At 45.4% G+C, this 19,291-nt stretch overlaps 1 protein-coding gene across 1 annotated transcript in view; it reads left to right on the plus strand.

The window, feature by feature from the left end:
• The first annotated feature begins 229 nt into the window (after positions 1-229).
• LOC309565832 (synaptotagmin-1-like) overlaps positions 230-19,291 on the plus strand; it is a 52,007-nt gene continuing 32,945 nt past the window's right edge. The window contains exons 1-2 of the mRNA XM_082270836.1: positions 230-355; positions 12,022-12,189. Of these exons, the coding sequence (XP_082126962.1) occupies positions 334-355; positions 12,022-12,189 (190 nt within the window). The 5' untranslated portion in view covers positions 230-333. The remainder of the gene's footprint in view (positions 356-12,021; positions 12,190-19,291) is intronic.

The following is a 19,291-nucleotide window of genomic DNA, read 5'->3' on the forward strand; positions in this document are numbered from 1 at the left end:
GTCAAGTTAAGAAGTAAGAATAGGTTAAAGTGCCAGGATATGATTTCTAACATTTATATTCATAATTTATTTTGGGGGCTAAAATCCCCACACCAAGATAAAGACCAATGGAGTTTCCAACACTGAACTCAAATGTAATGGTACATTTTTTATTTTTGCATTCAAACTATTAATAGGCTACATTTTTTTTTGTAGGTATAAGCCCAATATGGACCCAGAAATGTCATCAAAACAATAAATCGTGTGTCTGAAATGGGATGGACAAAGCCACTGGTAATTTAAAACAAGCATTTTAATTTGCATGCATGTTCATTTAACATTAACCTCAAATGAATGTGTGATACTAATCTTACAGGTCCTACTTACCTGAATAATGCCTAGCATAGTACAAGTGTGTGTGTATATATAATATATTATGTTTACACATACTGTATTGTGTATATGTGTCTGTGTATGTATGTGTGTGTGTGTGTGTATGTATGTATGTATGTATATATATATATATATATATATATATATATATATATATATATATATATATATATATATATATAAAATATGTGTGTGTGTGTATATACAATATATATATATATATATTTGTTCTCAGCAGCTTAGAGTTGGCTAAATATGGAAATCAAATTTATGTCTGAAAGGGATTGTAAATAAATTTGCACACTTAACATATTATTTAGTGTTTCCTTTAAGTGAAAGGAATGTGATGAATGCTGGAAGGATTGAAAATGCCAGACTACATTCTACACATTGATGCTGCTATCCAAGCCACCTTAGTTTTAGGTAGCCACCAAGTAATACCCTACATCCTTTGGTACACTGAACATGTTTAGTACAGAAATGGCTCATGAGGAGGAAACCGTATCCTTTCCTGTTACCAACAACCTATGGAGTAATTAATTCACTATACCTGGCTTCAACTTGTAATTATTTAAAGGGTTAATTCACATTTATCAAAAAGCTGTCTATACAGATAAGGGATGTCTGTAGATAAAAACAAACTGGGCAATTTTGGCTAAAGTTAAGTTGAAAAAATGCCCTTGCTAAAGGTGGGACATGTACCTCATGAAGCCTGACCAGAAAAATCCCAGGATGTTACTAAGAGAGGCCCAGCTTAAACTGTTCACCTTCACCATCACAGGAGCATGGTTTTAAATGCCGAGCTCAGAGCTACTGCATCGGGGGAGAGAAAGTGAAAGATCTCACTCCTGTAATGGTGGAGGTGAAAGGTAATAGCTGGGCCTCTCTTATCAAATAATAAATAAATAGTGCAGCGCTAAATATGTGAATGAAATGTGCACAAATTATCCATGAACAAACAAAGACAATATTTCAAAAAGAAAAAAGTCCAATAAGTCCATAAAGGTATAAAATGTGACTTGAAAGGTTGATGAATCCCACATGAAAAAATGATGACTGGAACAAGTGATAAATCCCACACCAAAGGAATTAGGATATGCTCACCAGATGGTATGGACCCAAAATATTGTACAGCAAATGGGTCATACAAGCTGAATGTGTAGATGTCCTCGGTACCAAATGATAGGATCCTCAGCAGCGTCACTGGATCACAGATAATGGTAAGTATCCTCGAACTGCTCCACACGGGGATGCCTAGGAGTCCCCACTCATGGGATTGTGTGAAGGGATAAACCAAAAAGACACTATAGCGTGATACCGTATGGGCAATTTATTTGAAAATAAAAGAAATACACTTACAATTTGTCAGATGGTAAGAAGCACTCAGTAAAAATAGGCACTCATGATACTCCTAACGCGTTTCCTTAAAAATAACATCCTCAAAGGAATTAGCCTGGTGCCTGAATCAACATACCTTGTATTTATATTCTTTAAAATCCGGGGAAAACAGCTGATGGGGTTGTAAATTGATAGCACACCGTGCCATTCCAATATGGCGCCGGCGTGTGAGTCAAGCCTCTCTTTGAAAGACCAATGCGGGGCTGCCATGTCACCATGGGTGGCGCTAGTCACAACACACATCAGCTCTCCCCGTGAGGATTGAACCATCTCCCCGCGCGTCATCACAGACCGCGCCAGAAGTGACGTTATCGCTTCATCAAGGATGGCCGCGATGATACATTCAAGCCTCGTTTTCAAAACCGGAAGTTACAGAAGTAAACAACCGGACGTATCCACAGAAGATATGAATGGAACTCAGTGTCTACACACTATGTTCTTTTATGCACTATTGTTCTTTGTATACGTTATAGAAGATTGTAAGTGTTTATATTGAAATATAAAGACAACCCTAAGCATTAAGGTGGTCTCTTATAGGAATAATTAAACAAAGGTTAAAAAATGCAAACATATGAATTACTCATATTGTAAGCACAATTAAAATTGATCTAAAATGGAGCAGGAACAAACAATATTATAATAATGGTAAAAAGGATAAATGGATAAATTAGTTATAAACTAGTTTTACACTATTTAAAATTAAAGCGCAATCGACTAAGGGTGGAGAGCAATAAATAATATACTCTCAATTCACATAAGACATATCGACTGATATAAAATATCACAAAAAAAGGAGAATAGAACCATAAATTCCATATAGGAGCAACTGCTAGAAAGCAAAAGAATAAATTGACAAAGAAATCAAGGGGAATATATTAAATGAGCATGAAGGGGGGGGGGGGATAATGGAGGGGACACCAATGAACCTCACGAGGTGTTAACAAAGGCATTGATGCCCCACTCGACATTTAAGCCATACGGGATATATGTCTGTAAAGTATATATCCAGTAGGTCTCCAAATATGAAACTCCACGTTTGCCCGACCCTCCCCTCCACGGAACTGTAAATTTGTCTATGATTTAAAACACAGTACCTTTTGGGATCTTTGTTGTGATGACATAAATAGTGTTTGGGGACACTATGATTAGTCTTTCCTGCAATTATATTGGAAATATGTTCATTCACTCAATTTACTATTTTTCCTCTCTTATCAATGTCCTTGGTATTTTTTGGAGTCAGGCTTCATGAGGTACGCAAATGGCCTACAGCTATAGTAGGGGCATTGTTTAACTTTGGTCAAAGCTACACAGCTTGTTTATATCTACAGATACCCTTTATCTGTATAGGCCGTTTTTTTGGTAACAGTAAACTATGTCTTTAATCACAGTAGCAGGGGCGGACTGATAACCTATGGGGCCCCCGGGCAATATGAGATCATGGGGCCCCCCTGTGTCCATGTCCATGAGTACACATGTTGCAGCAGGAGTTAAACCCCCTGTTGCTTTTGGTGGGTTATCGTGACCCATTCAAGTGAATGAGGCCCACTCAGCAAACACCCTGCAACCATGTGCAATGCACATAGTTTCAGCATGCTAGTGTGTGATTCAAGGAGTTGAAGCAGGTGATGAGGAGGCAATACAACGCCTTCTCATTGCCTACTTTAACCCTTTTTTTTTTTTGCTGTACTGCACAAGGTTGCACAGCCTTTGCAATGCAGCCCCATTCACTTGAATGAGTTATGCTTGGCAGGTGCTACATCTGCCAAGCGTGACAGGACATATAATTCCTGATGCGGATGCAACATGTGTACACCCCTGGCCCTTGCAGTTAAAGGGGGTGTGGTGGGGGTGAGTAAATACAGGGCTCAATTCTGAGGTTTTCCTGCCCCCAAACTGCAAATTTAAACAGGCCCTTGCTGTCCTGAACAACCTATCCCAGTTGGTGTTTAGGGGGCCCCTTGAAAGAGGACAGAGAGGGACCCCTGAGATAAAGACAGAGAGTGACCCTTGGAATAATGACAGAGTAGCCCCTGGGATAAGAACAGAGAGGGACCCCTGGGATAAGGACAGAGAGGGGCCCCAGGGATGAGAGCAGAGAGGGTCCTGGAATGAGAACAGAGAGAGGGTCCTAATATGAGAGCAGAGAGGGGGTCCAGGGATGAGAGCAGAGAGGGGGTCCTGAGATGAGAGCAGAGAGGGGGTCCTGAGAGGAGAGCAGAGAGGGGGTCCTGAGATGAGAGCAGAGAGGGGGTCCTGAGATGAGAACAGAGAGGGGGTCCTGAGATGAGAACAGAGAGGGGGTCCTGAGATGAGAGCAGAGAGGGGACACTGGAATGAGAGCTGAGAGAGACCCCTGCGATGAGAGCAGAGAGGGGGTCCTGAGATGAGAGCAGAGAGGGGACACTGGAATGAGAGCTGAGAGAGGCCCCTGGGATGAGAGCAGAGAGAGACCCCTGGGATGAGAGCAGAGAGGGGGTCCTGGGATGAGAGCAGAGAGGGGGGTGCAGGGATGAGAGCAGAGAGGGGGGTCCTGGGATGAGAGCAGAGAGGGGGTCCTGGGATGAGAGCAGAGAGGGGGCCATGGGATGAGAGCAGAGAGGGGGTCCTGAGATGAGAGCAGAGAGGGGGTCCTGAGATGAGAGCAGAGAGGGGGTCCTGAGATGAGAACAGAGAGGGGGTCCTGAGATGAGAACAGAGAGGGGGTCCTGAGATGAGAACAGAGGGGGGGTCCTGAGATGAGAGCAGAGAGGGGACACTGGAATGAGAGCTGAGAGAGACCCCTGGGATGAGAGCAGAGAGGGGGCCTTGGGATGAGAGCTGAGAGAGACCCCTGGGATGAGAGCATCGAGGGGGTCCTGGGATGAGAGCATCGAGGGGGCCCTGGGATGAGAGCTGAGAGAGACCCCTGGGATGAGAGCAGAGAGGGGGTCCTGGGATGAGAGCAGAGAGGGGGTCCTGGGATGAGAGCAGAGAGGGGGTCCTGGGATGAGAGCAGAGAGGGGGTCCTGGGATGTGAGCAGAGAGGGGGCCATGGAATGAGAGCAGAGAGGGGGCCCTGGGATGAGGAGAGAGGGGGTCCTGGGATGAGGAAAGAGGGGGTCCTGGGATGACAGCAGAGAGGGGTCCTGGGATGAGGAGAGAGGGGTCCTGGGATGAGGATAGAGGGGGTCCTGGGATGAGGAGAGAGGGGGTCCTGGGATGAGGAGAGGGGGGGTCCTGGGATGAGGAGATGGGGGTCCTGGGATGAGGAGATGGGGGTCCTGGGATGAGGAGAGAGGGGTCCTGGGATGAGGAGAGAGGGGTCCTGGGATGAGGAGAGAGGGGGTCCTGGGATGATAGCAGAGAGGGGCCCTGGGATGAGGAGATGGGGGTCCTGGGATGAGGAGAGAGGGGGTCCTGGGATGAGGAGAGAGGGGGTCCTGGGATGAGGAGAGAGGGGTCCTGGGATGAGGAGAGAGGGGTCCTGGGATGAGGAGAGAGGGGTCCTGGGATGAGGAGAGAGGGGTCCTGGGATGAGGAGATAGGGGGTCCTGGGATGAGGAGAGAGGGGTCCTGGGATGAGGAGAGAGGGGGTCCTGGGATGAGGAGAGAGGGGTCCTGGGATGACAGCAGAGAGGGGGTCCTGGGATGAGGAGAGAGGGGGTCCTGGGATGAGGAGAGAGGGGGTCCTGGGATGAGTGGCAATCCGCACCTCTTTGATTTGGGGAGAAGGGGCGGTAAGAGAACATGTGCTGGGGGGTGCATTTGGAGGGGAGAGGTCAGAGTTGAAATCCCCTCACACCACCTCCTCACCTTCTAGCACAAGTCATCCCCCCTCCAAAAGCATCCCCCTAGCATATGCCCCCGCCCCCATCACTTCTCCATATGTGCATCCTTGTTATCTGTCCCCCTTCCGTATCCATAAACTATGTACAGTACATGCAAAAAAGGGGGGGAGGAATAAATGGACTTTGAAGGCACCATAATAAAAAACAACACTTTATTTTAGATACGCATTAAGACCACAAAAGTGTGTATCGACCGATCAACATGGGCAATTACATTGATCAGAGGATACAGATGATAGGTGAGTGGGGAGGACCTCACACCTAAAACATACAATGCAACGGACAGTACAAGATTGCATTTGAATGATGTACAATGGAGAAATAGGGCGCTATACGCTGCACACAAGCCGCACCACGGTGCAGGCAACGCAGAGCGTCCTGTACAATAAGATAACAGCTTCCACAAGGAAATAAACCAATATATCCAATTGCTCTACATGTTTCGCCTGGTGTTCAGACTTCATCCGGAGCGGTTTGGAATATAGATTCTGTGTGGTAGGATACAATGGGATTAGTATAGCAACATACCATCAGTAAAATGAACATTGATGTTGCAAGTTGAATATGTCCAAGCAGTTAACATGTCGCCAGTTAGAACACTAGCTGGCAAATTGCTAGAGTGTTCTCATGATTAACATCTAAAATAGTACAGCTGGCACAGAGGGAAAGGGAGATGGTAGACTCACCTCCAGTCATGGTCAAACTGGGTGGGCTATGGGTCACTGATACAAGGGTCTCGGGAGTCTATTTAGTTATGTACAGTACATACCTCAGATAATCAGTGCAGCTCTTGAAGTTAATGTCCCTCCTCCCCGGCTACTCCTCCTCCTGTCTGTGTACTTCAGAGCCGTGGAGGAGGATCCTTGGTGAGCTCTGTGTACTGTGCAGGCATCAGTTGGGGGAGAGATGTAAGTGTCAGCTGCTGCAGAGGGACAATCGCTGCGTGAGGGAGCCCAGGCACCCTGAAAGAGATGCAGGGAAGGTGTCCTGAGTGCCCACGCTAGTGTGTCTCTGTCAGGCCAGTTACCGGAGCTCAGCGCTGGAACTTTTTCTGGCACTGGGCTCCGGGATCATCACAGATGCTTTGGAAGGTAGGTGCCAGGAGCCTTTCATGGGGCCCCCTACTAGCCCCGGGCCCTCGGGCAGTGCCCGAGTGCCCTAATGGTCAGTCCGCCCCTGCACAGTAGCCACCAATGTTATAGAAGATTTTAAAATTCACCCATTTTTACACCCCCTTAACGCTGGTGGCCAGAGGTGGGTGGCTTATAAGTCATCCTTTAGGACTTCTTTTTACATACCACCCACTTCTGTCCTCCAGTGTTCAAGGTTATGTAAAAAAGGAAGCATTGTACATATAACAGCAAAATCCGGTGTTCGATGGACTGGAAAACCAGCCATAGGACCACCAAAGTGATGGGACTTTAAAGGTGTATGGTTGTGGCACAGACAGAGCAAACAAAAAGTGAATTAAAAATATTAAATTTTATTAATTAACATTGTGAATTAAAAGGATACGTAAGCTGTATCCAAAAGTTCATAGTCAAAGGTTATTTCATAAAACAAAGGTTACAGTTGATATACATGTGAATACTATGTTCGTGTGAACCGAGGAGATGCAGGGGGTCACCGGGGTCCTACATGTTTCGCCATTTCAATGGCTTCGTCAAGGACCAAGTGATTTGTGACCTCTCGCAATGGCTCTAAACACAACACGTAATTAGCATAAACAGAGCAACTGTGAACTGCATAACTGGTCGTGCATGTTGGGTGGTGCCGGACCCTCCCCCAGGTCCTAAATGGACGCGGGGTAGTGAAAGCCTTGATAGGCCAAGCCAATGCTGGACATTAACCATGCACAGGGTGATATAACTGAGGCCATTGAGACCACGCCCCGTGTAAGCGATGGAAATGATGCTGTGCAGGCCAATTCAGTGGCCTTGAACATTATCAATCTATCGTCCTACTTATTATCAGAGGAAGAAAGATCTGTTTTACAGCTAGGCCTTAGTTTCTGCCCAGATCAAGGCCTCAACAAGTTTGAGGTCGTTAAAGATCTTCATCTTTTTGCCAGAAGCTTGACTTACAAGTACCTGTTCGACAAAGACAAATATAAAGTTAATACACGGGATGAGGATCTCTACAAAGGCTTCAAAGCACAGGACTTCAGGAATCTTAAAACCCTTATGCAACTCCTACAGGAAAACGAGGAGATGGAATGCGATGATTCCTCTTCCTCGGAGTCTGACTCTGACGACGAGGATAACCATGCACCGAACCCTCGTAAATTTAGGGTGAAATCCACCAAATTCCCCAAACTTCAGACATGCCCAGCAGTTTGGGCTTTCCTTAAACAAAGTCAACGGGACATAGACAACTTGACGGTCCCCACCCATGGGACCTCCAATTTGTCTGTCTCCCAAAAACGCGCTTTGGATAGTCTTGTCCATAACGACCACATTGTCATAAAACCCTCTGATAAGGGCGGCAATGTGGTCGTTATGGACAGACACCAATACGAAAATATGTGCATGGACATACTTACCAATGCAGACTGGTATGTCCCGGTACCACAGGAGAAAGTAGAGGAGTTCAAGATCCAGTTTAAAACTATCTTAATGAATGCTCTATATACTCACATTATAGATCAGGAGACATACGAATTTCTCAATGTTAAGTGGCCAATCCTTCCTACATTCTATTCCTTGCCAAAAGTGCATAAATCTTTGGATAGACCCCCCGGTCGCCCCATTGTCTCGGAGATGGGTTCAATGACAGAACCAGCCAGTCAATTTGTGGATGACCAGCTTCGACCACATGTGACATGCCTCCCATCCTACCTCAAGGACACACTAGAATTGCTTCGAGTTGTGGAAGGACTAACGGTGCCGGCGGGTTCCCTGCTGGTCACCTTAGATATCGAAGCATTATATTCAAGTATTCCCCATGATCGAGGTATGGAGGTGATTACTACCTCTTTAAGGGAACAAACCCACAAAAAATGGCCACTGGCAGAGTTCACTTTACAGTTACTGAACCACATCCTCAGGACAAACGTCTTTACCTTTGCTGGCACTACATTCCTCCAGGTACAGGGGGTGGCGATGGGGACGTCATGTGCCCCATCGTACGCCAACCTGTACCTGGGGGATGGGAGAGAGAGCTGTTCGCCGACGATTCCGCCTCGATGTATCTGCGCCACTTGGCCCTGTGGCGCAGATACATTGATGATGTTATCGTCGTGTGGACAGGCTCACCAAATGAACTTTCGGAATTTATCAAATATATTTCCAACAATAACTTCAATCTTAAGTTCACTTACCATTTTGACTATGTCCAAGTGCCTTTCCTGGACACCATGGTGTTTCTTGACCCTGACGGCAGTATGCATACTTCCCTGTACCGGAAAAGTACGGCGGGAAACACCATACTACACTATACGAGTGGCCACCCACGCTCTTTAGTTTCGAGTATTCCATACTCCCAATATCTTAGGATACGACGCAACTGCACCTTAGATGCAGATTTCGAACGCGAAGCCAAGGCCCTGCAACTACGATTATTGGAACGGGGCTATACTAAAAGCATCCTAAAGAAAGCGTATAACGGGGCCAATAACCAACAAAGAGAGGGTCTAATTTTTGGGCCCCGTAAACAAAAAACTTCTAATACTACTAAGATGATAACCAGGTTCAACCAACACCACCAGAGCTTAAGAGGTGTCCTGGCAAAAAACTGGCACTTCCTTACAGATGATACTATCATCTCAAAATATGTCAAACCCTACCCTGAGGTGGTCTACCGCAAGGCGGGTTCCCTCAGGGATAGATTAGTGCATAGTCACTACTCAGTCCCAGTGGAGGTGGAACCAGGTGCTACGGGGGGTTTTGGAACCTTCCGCTGTGGTAACTGCGATGAGTGCCCCTGGGTTAGAGAGGGTCACCTTTTGCCTCTCCCCCGGGGGGGTACACTTAAGCCTAGGTTCTATGCCACGTGCTCTATGGAGGGGGTTGTATATTTGGCTACCTGTATATGCGGGGCCTTTTACGTCGGCAAGACGAAAAGGCCCTTTGCCCGGCGCATACACGACCACCTGTACTACATTGATACGGGCCTGATGTACACCCCTATCTGTAAGCACGTCGGCATACACCACAAGTTTGATCCTTACACCATACTTTTCTCCGTATTGGAAGTAATCAAACACAACCCACGGGGTGGTAATTTTGATAACAATATACTTAAAAATGAGGTTAAGTGGATTTACAGGCTTCAGGCCACAAAATCCCCTGGTTTAAATACCGCTATATCCTACAAACCCTTTCTGGAATAGGATGGTTGCATTGAGCCCTGTTGTGGGTCCCCTCTTTGACCCTCCAGCCTTTTTTCCTCCCTTTTTCCTTTCCCATTTCCTTCCTGTTTCTTTTATTCCCCCTTTCTTTATCTTTTTCTGCTACTTTCTCAATTAATTCTCTGTCGCTTTTCCTATGCGATTTTTTGCATTGGATGTCTTGGATATAATTATATGTGCACTTGTTGCACCCTGACACAGCCCCCCTTTTCAGGGCTGTGTCTAGGGTGTTGAAAATTGGAAGTTATTTATTATTCTGTTAATTGCTTATGTTTTTATATGCTGATGTAAAACTGCCTACTGCATTTTTAGCTGGAACGTGCCTATGTGGTTTACCGACACCTGTTGTGTGCCCCTTGGCCTTCGGCCAGTGCTCGGGCGCCAAGCCGGGGGCTAGGGGGGTGTTTCAGCGGAGTCATCCGCTCCTCCCCCTGAGGCTCCCGCGTCCGCCCTCTCGAGAGACGGATGTTTTGGCCGGACGTTGGCGCTCCCCGCGCATGCGCGGTGTGCGCTCGTCCGACCACTAGTTGGCGCCCGCACCGGAAGTGACCTATAGAGGCCGGTTATGGCCGTGTCACTTCCGGTGGGACCGGACTACATAAGGACCAACGGCGGCGCAGTATGATCAGGTCATCACTACCTGACGCTGCAATGCGCGGGACGGGTACAACTCTGATTTGGCTTGCTGAGGCTGGAATTTCTTATCCTGCTTTGATGTAATTGATAAATTAGCCAACTGTTCTGTCCCAGCCCGGTCCAGCATTGGCTTGGCCTATCAAGGCTTTCACCACCCCGCATCCATTTAGCACCTGGGGGAGGGTCCGGCACCACCCAACATGCACGACCAGTTATGCAGTTCACAGTTGCTCTGTTTATGCTAATTACGTGTTGTGTTTAGAGCCATTGCGAGAGGTCACAAATCACTTGGTCCCTGACGAAGCCATTGAAATGGCGAAACATGTAGGACCCCGGTGACCCCCTGCATCTCCTCGGTTCACACGAACATAGTATTCACATGTATATCAACTGTAACCTTTGTTTTATGAAATAACCTTTGACTATGAACTTTTGGATACAGCTTACGTATCCTTTTAATTCACAATGTTAATTAATAAAATTTAATATTTTTAATTCACTTTTTGTTTGCTCTGTCTGTGCCACAACCATACACCTTTAAAGTCCCATCACTTTGGTGGTCCTATGGCTGGTTTTCCAGTCCATCGAACACCGGATTTTGCTGTTATATGTTCATACCAGGGATGTGGTGGTTTTGGTTGGCAATAGGTGTAACTCTGTCAGTCACCCAATTCCATTTTGTCTGTAAGGAAGCATTGTAGTTGGCCTACCACCAATGGGGAACCAATAAAAATTTGGGACTCTAAATTTTTGGTTACAATCCATGAAGCAAATATCTTGGATTTATATACTGTAAAAACGTAGTCGAACACTAGAGTCCCTTATCCTAATGTAGACTGTTCTGATTTGCAGAACAGATTACCCAGCCGGGAAAATGCTCCAGTGACGGCTTTCTGGTGAACTCGTCCCTACCAACAGCGTAAGTATCCTTTTTTTTGTACTAGACCATTTTAACGTTGGACTCCAGAAAGCTAGAGTATAAAAGACACAAAACTAGTGTAGATCTGTAATCATTAATACATCAATAAATGCTGTTCTGAAATACAAAACAGTGAAAGTACCTCAATTTGACCTCATATGAGCTTATTGAAGTCCCTGTTCAGCAGAGCTCTGGCTGGGAGAGTCAAAAGCAGCACAAGGAGTCATGTTCTACAGTGCTCTTGTACTATTACAGGACAGGCTGCTGACCTCATAAATTTTTGCTTCTACTTTCACTGTCAAATCACAGACTGTGGAGGGACAAATCACATGCTATTTAATGGTGGCTGAGAAGATAAGTTTTCCAGTCTTTGCTAGACAGTGCTGTGTGGCAGATCTGTGTAAATCTGATAAATGCAATCCCATAATTTATACTGTATGTAGTTTATCTGTATGTTCAGTTGTCTGCCTCATTTTCATTTTTTTTTTTAAGGTCTTAACTCTATTTTCTCCGTATTTCAGGGACAATGGGCCTCCAATTGCCTTCCTTCGAAATTTTTCTGCCATTTTCTAATACTTTAAAATATTGCCTGCTGGCACTTGCAATAGCATTGTTCCTGATTGCATTGATTGTATTGGCGTGCAAGATGCACCAGTATTCTAAATATAAATCCTCTTCTATTGCGAAAGGTAAGAGTGCACCCCCAGGCCACCTTTCTTCTTATCCACATCCTTACCAGAATAAAACTGATTAGCAATTGCTCTTAAAATTTTATGTCGTCTTGTTATACTGAGGACAGTTGTCATGTTTTGCAAATTTTCTCCCCTAAATTTGTGTAATTAATTTTTTATTTTTTATAATGGTCTTTCAAAGCTTTTAATGGATATTAGCCACTTCAAATGAAAATATCTTACTCTCTTGTAATTTTTGTGTCTGTTATCTTCACACATTTCATAGGGTTGGGTTTTTTAGGGTTTGATGATATCAAGAATTCCCCAAGACTGATCACCAGTCCCCAAGGCTTTTTCTCTTTTGCACACCACACATTGTTTGGAAGCTATTCGAACCCTTTGGATATGCCAGGGGACTCAATTAAAGGAAGGCTGAGATATAGTTTTTTGACTGGCCCCATGTATACTTTAGAAAGATTTGAGTAAAGGAAACTTTGAGATACATATTGTCTTGTCTTTAATGTTACTATAGGCTCCTCCCTCCTGTGATTTTGACTTGAGGACTTGTTTTCAGTCTTGAGTTGCCTTTCTCCTCACCTCTCTATCTTCTTGGCAGCAACCTCCATCTGTTGGAATGTTTACCCATAATTTTTAACCCCTCTACAACCCACACCTGCCCTGTCACTTATGTATTATTGGGTATGGGTATGTAGCACTGCCCCCGTAGGGGCCACCGAGTATAGATTTCGCTGGGTCCCTTTTCCTGCAGCCAGTTTCTTGGGTATTTTTACACAGCCAGGTACACACTCATCCACTTGCTATCTAATTTCCAGTCTAGGGGATTTGTTTTTTTTTTATAATTTAATTTGTAGAACTTGGACAGGAGAAGGGACCAGTGGGATACTCCAACTTTAACTATGCACAGATGAGGACAACTCTCCCTTGGTTGAACTAAATAGCAGACCCTCTGCTGAACCATACAGCATTTGTATGGAAGAATAAGTCCTTTGCTTGCTCTGGCAGCAGACTCCATGAACTCTAATTCTTCGGGACACTAACCAGTATCCCCTTTAGCTGGCACAGGACATCTGGGCAGGGCTGCTGATAGAAATCACAGGGGCCCCCTACAGACTACCTGACAGGGCCCCCCCCCCCCCCCAAGAAAATATTAAAGCTATATTTCGATAAAAATACAATAAAATCATTGTTAGCAGACACTAATACAACATAACTCACAGAATTCCTGCTAAATCTAAAAGATAAAACTGAGTTGATAAATAAATCTGTGTGTGTGGGGGAGGTGTTGGGGCTCATGCACATGGGAGCTGTGGTCTGTACAGTGTAAATCAGTGGTTCATGTATGTGGCTTGAGCTGTATGAACACAGCTGTAGGTCCTAATCTGACAGGTGTGGGGATACAGACGTACAGCCCGAAAACAGACAGTGTGCATTTGGGGGCCACTTACCTGCACACCTGTCCAAATAGGGCCTGCGGCTGTGTTCCTACAGGCGCTGCATCCTCATAGAATGACAGGTGGCTTCAGCCCAAACCCCTCCTTCACAACAGTCAGAGTACCCTTAATTATATTTTTCTAACCTAAAAAACAGATCTCTCCTGCGGTGGGCTGTCACTACTAAGAGGGATTCCATCTTCGTCATTGGTTTCTTGGGCTCCAGTCCTTTGGCCAAGCTGCAATGATGTAATTCGCACACATGTCATGGTCACAGCACAGCTCTCTCAATGGATAGTATGCCGTCCATTGAGAACGCAGTGCAAATGCGCTGGTGCTATCACTGGATGCTACTTTTAGGAGATATTCGCTGTAGCTACATTGTTGATACAAGTTGATACAGGGATTTGCAGAGGGAACTGACAGTGTAGGGGAGAAGAAGCAACGTTGCATAGATCAGGAAGCTGTCTGGGGAAGCCCAGCTACATAAAGCACACTAAACTTTACTGGGACAAGATAACAGGCAGCTATAAAACCGGTGTAATAGTAAATTCTTCACCCCTTGGGAATGCAGCTGATCAGCTGTGACTGTCAGGAAGACAAAGCAATGGGGGAGAGAGATTAAAAAAATATACATGCTGGAACAAGGAGTATATGAAGAACTGCAGGGAGAGAAACAAAGTTACAGAGATAAACTCAGAAGCAAAGCTGACATTAGAGCCAGGGCTGGGAGGGGGATTAGTGACGGACAACTGTTTCTTTCTCAGCCGATAACAGCTGGCAGCAGGGAGAGTGGGAAGAGACCAGCTACTGGTGGAAGATTTCTGTAAATGTTGTTCATCGCTAATCCCCCCTCCCTGTGTGGGCCCCCCTGTGTACTCGGGCCCCCTACAAGGGGACCGGTGGGCCCCCCCTATCAGCAGCCCTGCATCTAGGTTGCAGCTTCTGCGACTCTGGTCCTCAGGTTGACTACCTGAGGCCGCATGGAAGCCTGTACAGGCCATGCACACGTGCTCTCTTGGTATAAATACCCAGCATGCCTTGTGGCACCTTACTCTGCCAATGGCCAGGGCTGTAGAACTCCCATTTGTCAGGTTTTCAGGTTGTCAGATTTTCCTCCCACTGTCCAATATGCCCCTTTCTATAGGACCAGTGTGAAACAGGCAGACAGCATGAGCAGGTAAAAATGGGTGTACTTGCGTGCTGCTATGTTGTGCTTTTGAGTGCTATAAGACTACAAAACTTACAAAGCGGATCGCTCATACCTATGCACACTCTCTAACCGTGTGCAAAATTGTATTCAAAAGGCGTGCCGTGCGTCCAAATGCTAATGTGCTAAAATCCCTTTGAAACTGTTTGCATAGCAAATTTTCAGAATCAGCAAATCATATCAAACCATATATAACATTTAACAAAACAAACAATGCATCAGTCCATTAACTGTCCTTTGGTATGAATTTGCTTGCATATGTTCAATCTTTCATAAAAAAAACAGGCTTATGTTCACATTTTAAAACGTCTGCTTCCCTAATTAGTGTTTACCACTATGTGCTCCAATCATCCACATACATTAGTGCTAATTCCCCCATCCGATGTGCCCTCACCTGGGGAAGAATGTGCTTTTGTCCCTCTTTGGGGATCTGTTTTTATGCTGTTTCACTCCTTTGGTAGCAATCTTGAGTTTAGAATCCTCCTTCTCTCATCTCCATATGCCCAAATCATAAAGAGAGAAAGCTAGACATAGTGCTTTATCTTTTAAAACAAACAGTTTATTAAACACTAAATATGAAAACACTCACATTTTCCTGGTGCTTAGAGTTAACCAAACTGTAAAAAGCATTCAGTCCTCACAGTGCGGGTATAAGACTATAAGACAGTATTACCACAGTATGCTAGCAATTCTCAGCGTGACGACATACTGGCTCTCCCCCTATGCATTACGCCATAGGGTCACGTGTCTTCCTCAGGAGGATATCCCCCACATAAGTCTGTTTTTTATGAAAGATTGAGCATATGCAAGCAAATACAGAACAAAGGACACTGCATTGTTTTGTTTTGTTAATGTTATATATGGTTTGATATGATATGCTGATTCTGAAAATTTGCTATGCAAACAGATTTAAAGGGATACTAGTACATTAGCATTTGGGAGCGCAGCACTTTTTTTTAATATAATTTTGAACATAGACAACATCCAGCATCTGATCACATTGAGCAGACTCTATCCCTGTTAGGCAGAGAGTACTTAAATTTGCCTGACAGTCCCCCCCTGTTAACCAAAAACTATACACCCTCTAGCACCTACCTGGTAGGGTGCTACATCCACCCCGCCAAAAATAAGCCATGTCCTTAGTGGCATGGGCAGCCGCCCGTACAAAAATGTTTGTACAAAAATTTACAAGGAGTATCCCACAAACTTGGAAGAGGGTAAAAGGAAATTAACCAATGAACAAGGCCATGGGGCATACCCATATGTGGCCAATCTGTATAATAAATTAGCGTTAAAAAATAGAAGTCATCTGCTGTACAATATATACTGTATACACATTTAAAGGAGAACTCTACCAAGTGCACATTGTTAGTGCTCCCTCTGCCAAACATTAAATGATTGGTGGGGTAAAATGGCCAAACGCCCTAACTAACTATGCTACAAGTATAGTATTATCACATATTTACAATGTATTATCATGGACTACCTACGCAGAGGCATAAGAACTTCTTGCTAGCCTGCAAAAGCAAAGTACACGTATACTTTACAATTATACAACCTGGAATGCTAATAGTGAGACTGCCCTCTTTGCAGTGGCGACACTCTCACCTTAACATGCATTTATCACTAACTTTCACATAGAGATAGTTTGAGCATGCTGGCCCCCTAAGGGCAACTCTTGACAAGTCGCCCGTTGTGTTCCTGTAAAAGACAAACAGAACAACCTACTATTCTAACTAGCTTAACATGTTCTGCAATATCCCAAAATTTTAACCATATGACTTGAAATAAGTAAAATCCCTTTCAAATACCGGGTTTCTGACTTTTCTATTAGTCAAACCCACGAGCTAGGATGAAGAAGTGTGGAGTTCATCTGACTGATGCTTGCAGTGACTCTCCTCCTGCAGCATTGGGGCAACACATCTTCTCCTGTAGGCCAGCCATCATTGCCGGACCCCATATCAATGGCTTGCCCACTTGTAGACAATCAACTTAGTGTCAACTGTAGAAACTTTTTGAAGAAGTCCTTTTCTTTGCCACCTCCTTTGTAAAAAGACAATGAACAACTGCCCTCTGACATGGCAAGCAACGAGCAACTCACACAAGCTTAAAGCGGTTGTTAACCTAAAAAAAACCCCAAACAGATCCTGTTCTCTTAAAGCATGTTATGCAGCACAGTGCTCTTTCACCTAAAAAACCTGGCTGATCCTGCCAGTTTCTGCCCCCCCCCCCCTATAAACTGACCACGGTATATCATGGCTGCTGAGCCCTGACACCTTTGCCAGTTTACATGCCTCCATCAGTCGCAGCCCTGCTCTGTCTTCTCTTCCCCCCTCCCCCCGCCTGTCTGCTCGTGTCAGCACCTGTCCCCTCCCCTCCTGCTGCTCTCCTAGTGAATATAAAATCATCCCACCCCCTCTGTAATATAACTAGAAGTATCCCTGTTTCTGTGTTATATAAAAAATATGCCGATCAGTACCTATATCAAAGCGGCTCTCAGCGATCACGTGATCCCTCGGCTCTTTCTCTCCCCCTCCTCCCCGGGTGACGTCAGCGGCAGTGCTTGGCCCTGCCCACTGGAGCTGTCAGTGGGGAGGAAGAGAATGCCAAGGAGTCAGCTGAGCGCCGGGAGCTGCTCTGATATAGGTACAGATCTGCATATTTTTTATATTCCACAGACACAGGGATACGTATTATTATAAAATCATCCCATCTTACAAAACGACATTCAAAACTGGGCGACCCCACATTGATGATCCCCAGCTCCTCACCTAAAGAGCTGGAGGACCCCAGCCTCTATATCCATTGGGCCCCCTCTGCCACTTTAAGAGCCGGACTCCCAGTTGCTGCGACAGCAACCGGTGCACTCTGTGGCCAAAGACCAGCCTCAACTATCTGGCTGCACTGTACCTCAGAAATGCAAGTCTCTCTGGTTTGGCAAACAGCTGTGCGAGTGTTGACCACTGGTCTGGGCCCCAGCGGTGCTCTCTGTACTCCTTTGTCTCTTCCAAAAGGGGTAGCAACAATATGTGTCAGTATTTCAGAGGTAGTCCCTGTCTCCTAGTTCATTGTACAACATCCTGGGTTGATAGTCACCCAGCACCAGCCTCAGCAGCATTCCTCCAGAGTGCCCACACTGACCCCAAGCGCACAGCCCCACAGCCACACACTGGCATCTGCCACATACCAGTTCAAGGTGCTCCCTGTCTCCTCTGCTGCACAGCATCAAACTTCCCGAGGTATCAACCAGACTCCTGTGTTCGTCAGTGTCAGGTTCTGCGATCCAGTCTGCTCTCAAGGCTTGCGCCCCAGGTTAACTTTCTCTGCCATACTTGGAAATGTACTTGTACTGGTGACTGTAAAGCAGACATTCTCCTCCATAGTACAATACAGCCTTTCTTTGATTACGCTCTCGCAATCCACACAGTAAGACATAACGTTTTCTTGGGTACTGTATTTGGCCATTGCCGGTAGCAACCACTGTGATAAATTGGGGGATAATCCCTAACCGGCATTCCCAAATGTAGCTGTGCCCCATAGGGGTCGCTGGGTATAGAGTTCCCTGGCTCTCGCTCTGATAATCCTGGAGCCAGTTGCTTAGGTATTTTCACACAGCCAGGTGCACACTCATCCTCTCGCTATCTAATGACCAGTCTAGGGCATTTGTTTTTGTATTTTTTTTTTATAGAACTTGGACAGGAGAAAGAACCAGTGGGACACTCCAACTTTAACTATGCACAGATGAGGACAAGTCTCACTTGGCCTCACTTGGTTGAACTGAATAGCAGACCTTCTGCTGAACCCTATAGCATTTGTTTGGAAGAAGAGGTCCTCTGCTTGCTCTGGCAGCAGACTGCATAAACTCTGATTCTTCGGGACTAACCAGTATCCCCTTTAGCTGGCACCCATTTACTGACTTTACTAGCTTAAAGGAATGGCCCTCACAGAACAGGCCCCCTAGACTTATGCTGGCCATACACGCACAGAGTTTCGGCCGAAAATGGTCATTTTAGGAAAGATCGTTCGAAAATCGGACCGTTAGTGAACATAAGTTTACCGACGATTTTGATCGTGTGCCCAGCTAATGTCGATGGAACCATAGCGAAAACTTTTATTGTTTCTACGAAAGTTTTTACGCGTATGGTAAAATTTTAACGAAAATAATATTCTGACTCGTATTGTGCATGTTATCGAACGATCATTATGATCATGAAAATTATTATGTAAAAGAGTTTATTCTGTAAGTTAGTGGGCAATTCGCTAATCGTTCAGTCTGAAAACGCCCGAAATTCTGTGCGTGTATGGCCAGCATTAGCTCTGTACTCACAGTAGCCAGGACCAGGAACACAGCTCCTTCTAGGTGTGTCTCCCTCCCAGTCAGCTCTGCAGGACATTTGGGTTGGAGCTTCAGTGTGAAACAGGCAGACAAAATGAGCAGCATCTGATTGCCCTGAGCAGA

Source organism: Pelophylax lessonae, assembly GCF_965119305.1.
Source record: "Pelophylax lessonae genome assembly, chromosome: 10".
NCBI lineage: Eukaryota > Metazoa > Chordata > Amphibia > Anura > Ranidae > Pelophylax > Pelophylax lessonae.